General features: G+C 50.2%; 2 protein-coding genes across 2 annotated transcripts in view; both read right to left on the bottom strand.

The window, feature by feature from the left end:
- Positions 1–1,125: 1,125 nt before the first annotated feature.
- TraAM80_09564 (putative glucose-6-phosphate 1-dehydrogenase) lies at positions 1,126–2,808 on the bottom strand (the record flags this gene model as incomplete). Its single annotated transcript, XM_029386240.1, has 1 exon — positions 1,126–2,808. One exon carries the CDS (start codon positions 2,806–2,808, stop codon positions 1,126–1,128), a length of 1,683 nt encoding a protein of 560 aa, XP_029233911.1.
- Positions 2,809–3,140: 332 nt separating this feature from the next.
- Positions 3,141–3,184, bottom strand: part of TraAM80_09563 (glucose-6-phosphate dehydrogenase) — a gene marked incomplete at both ends in the record, with an annotated part of 591 nt that continues 547 nt past the window's right edge. Inside the window, one exon of the mRNA XM_029386239.1 lies at positions 3,141–3,184. This exon is cut by the window's right edge and continues 547 nt beyond it. Coding sequence (XP_029233910.1) covers positions 3,141–3,184 — 44 coding nt within the window.

Genomic DNA, 3,184 nt, shown 5'->3' with positions numbered 1-3,184 from the left:
CCGGTCAGGAAAAAAACATTATTATTTATATCGGTTTTTTTTTCCTTGTAGAAAACATTTAGAAAAACAAAAAGAAGTGCTGCCTCCCAACGACTGAACGGCATCGCGGCGATGACGGTGCTGGTGAAATTAAGTTAGGAATATGCCCTCCGTTTTATTCGACTTCCAGCCTCCAAAGGCATTAGACACGCGCACCCCAGTGCCGCTGCGTGAATATGTCACCGCCTCCCCGGGCGCAACCAAACGCCTTTGATATTTCGCTCCACCGCCGCCTCGTCAGTTTCCTCTACACAACAGCAAACACCCCGAGGCCTCCACTTCTCTGGTCTCTGACGTGTGGCTCCCAGCTGGCGGCGACACACCTTGCGGGCCCTCCTCTCCAATCACCTGCATCACTGTCTCCGTGGCGCTGTGACATGGTCAATGGCATCAAGACAACATTTCCGCCGTGGTTCTGCTGGTTTTCACACATCGCCTCATCGTCCTTCGCCAACACATTTGACTGTTTACTGCTCCCGTTACACGCTACATGCACCCAACACACGCATGAACACGACATGCACAAAAATGTAAAGAAACGGTGCAAAGAGAAAAGAACATAAAGTACAAATGGCCCACACACACACACATGGCAGCTGCTTGCCGCTCCCAGGAGGAGCCTCTGCCTGCAGAACAGGAAAAAACAAACGCATCAAAAAAAGCGATCGCCTCAACAAAAATAAATTGACAACAACATCGACTTGCTTCTCCATGGAGTGACCTCAGAAAATGCACAAAAACAGTGACGTGTCTTCCCTTCATGCAAAAAGGAAAATAAATAAATAAATAAGAATTGCACTAACTGGAAACGATTGCGGCGCGTGCACACACACAGCCGTCCGCGAAGTCAAAAGACTTCTAGACGGGGAGCTACTTCCTAATGCCACCAGGGTGAGTCCGAGTGGAGGTGGAAGAAGAAACCATAATTAATGTGTGAATTAATAAGAGAAAAGGGGAAAAGGGGACCCAGCCCCACACATCCAGACTACCGTATCAATTTTACCTTTTCAGTACTCAGGTGTATACAGCTCCTTCTTTGACCGCTTTCTTTTGTCCTCTCGACTTAACGTATGCTGCTCGATGCTCTCACAAGGAACTCGACGTGGTCGTAAAACAATTACATTGGTAGACCTTTGCCAACTTATATCCGGAGTTGGTAACGAACTCCTCGGCCTCGGCTGGCCCACGAGAGCCCGCCATGTACGGCAGAACCTTAACCTCGCCACAATCAATGGCGTGAAGCAGTGGCGTGTAGATTCTCCACGCAGCGTCCAGCTCGTCTTTACGAACAAAGTTCGTGGAACTCCCGAGGAGGGCTTCGTGAAGAAGACTTTCATACGCATCAGGGAGCCTGATGTCGTAGCGACGCTCGTAGTTAAGGTCAAGCTCCGTCTGATGCGTATTACGCAGCAATCCCGGTGTTTTTGCAGTGAGTCTCAAATATATCGCTTCTGAGGGCTGCGCACGCACAAAAAGTTCGTTGCGCTGTGTGGTTTCGCCGAAGGGACGTATTTCGTCTTTGAATTGAACACGAATGCCAAGCATCCGCTCCTCGAGGGCCTTTCCAGCCTTAATAATAAAAGGAACACCGTGCCATCTGTCATTGTTGATGTACAGCCGCATCACGGCAAAAGTGGGGCAGCGGCTCTCTTTCGGCACGGTGGGGTCATCAAGGTAGCCAGGCATGGAGCCATCCGCAGACGCCGTGTACTGGCCCAACACACAGTTCTCTGGGGTCACGGGTTCCACCTGTCTGAGAACATGCACCTTTTCATCACGGATGTCCTCGGCGCTGAGAGAGCGCGGCTTTTCCATTGCAAGCAACGAAAGAATCTGCGTGAGGTGGTTTTGCACCACATCACGAATAATCCCAATGCTGTCAAAGTACCCCCCACGACCCGTCGTTCCAATGGTCTCCTTGAAGTTAATTCGAACGCACGCAATGTTGTTACTATTCCACAGCGCGCTGAAAACGCGGTTGGCAAAACGAGTTACAATAATATTTTGAACCATCTCCTTCCCCAGGTAGTGGTCAATGCGGAATAACTGACTTTCGTCAAAAAGCGGCTCAAGCTGCTTCGAGAGCTGCTCAGAGGTCTCCGTGTCTCTTCCAAACGGCTTCTCAACGATGAGACGCACCCAGCCCTGACCTGGCTTTTGCATCACCCCCTGACGAAGACCCTTGCACGCCTCTACAAAAACGGAGGGTGGCAAAGCAAGGTAGAAGAGACGGTTTCCTCCCTGCTCCGATCCCTTGAAGGACTGCTCCATCCGACAAATCCTTTCATTCAGACGCGCAAAGTCTTCAGCGCGGTCGTAGGAGCCAGACATGTAACTGATTCGCTTCAAAAAGGCATCCGCGTGACATCCATATTCCTCTGACTGCAAAAAGCAACTTGCAAGCAGTTTCCTTTTCCACTCCTCCACATCTTCAAACTTGGAACGAGCATAGCCGAGAATATTGACGTGCTGAGGCAGCACACCACTGCAGTACAACAGAAAAAGCGCTGGAAATGTCTTCTTTTTGGCCAGGTCCCCACTTGCCCCAAGAACAACAATGGTGAGGGCCCGACTGTTCAACGCCGGTGATACGGCATCGGGGATGCGTTCACAGGACTTCTCCTTCAGGTCCGAAGCGACCTTCTTGGCAGCTTCCACCACATATTCACAGATGTTTTCAGGGTGATCCCTCAGTGTTCGTTCGCGAAGCTCATCAAAGAATTTGTCCACGTCCTGGTGGAAGCGGCAATGATTTTCAGGTGCACTCATTTGTTGTGACGGTTCCTTTGAGTTCAACACCTGCGCGGAGCCTGGGGTGTGGGTTTGGAGAAAAGCAAAAAAAAAATATGTCACAATACGGCTTGAAATCTGTCTTTCGCCCTCGCTCCAGCAGTGGTCGCTGATCGAATACAAGCAAAAACAAAATTAACTTGCACCACTTCGCTTTACTTGAATTTGCCCACAAAAAAGACCAAGGCAGAGGAAAGAGAAATCACAATTCATTCGCATTAGTGAACCCTAGCGTGATTCGCACGACAAGTCCACCGGTAGCTTTCAAGCCGGTACCGAAGCATCGCTCCGTCGAAGTTTGAAAGGCAACCCTAAACCCACGCAATTACTGTTCCGCTCGCAAATGCCAGCACCA

This window comes from Trypanosoma rangeli, assembly GCF_003719475.1.
Source record: "Trypanosoma rangeli strain AM80 chromosome Unknown Tra_15.4_contig_00616, whole genome shotgun sequence".
Taxonomy (NCBI): Eukaryota; Euglenozoa; class Kinetoplastea; order Trypanosomatida; family Trypanosomatidae; genus Trypanosoma; species Trypanosoma rangeli.
Note: the sequence above shows the minus strand (reverse complement) of the source record. Positions and strands in the feature narration are given on the sequence as shown.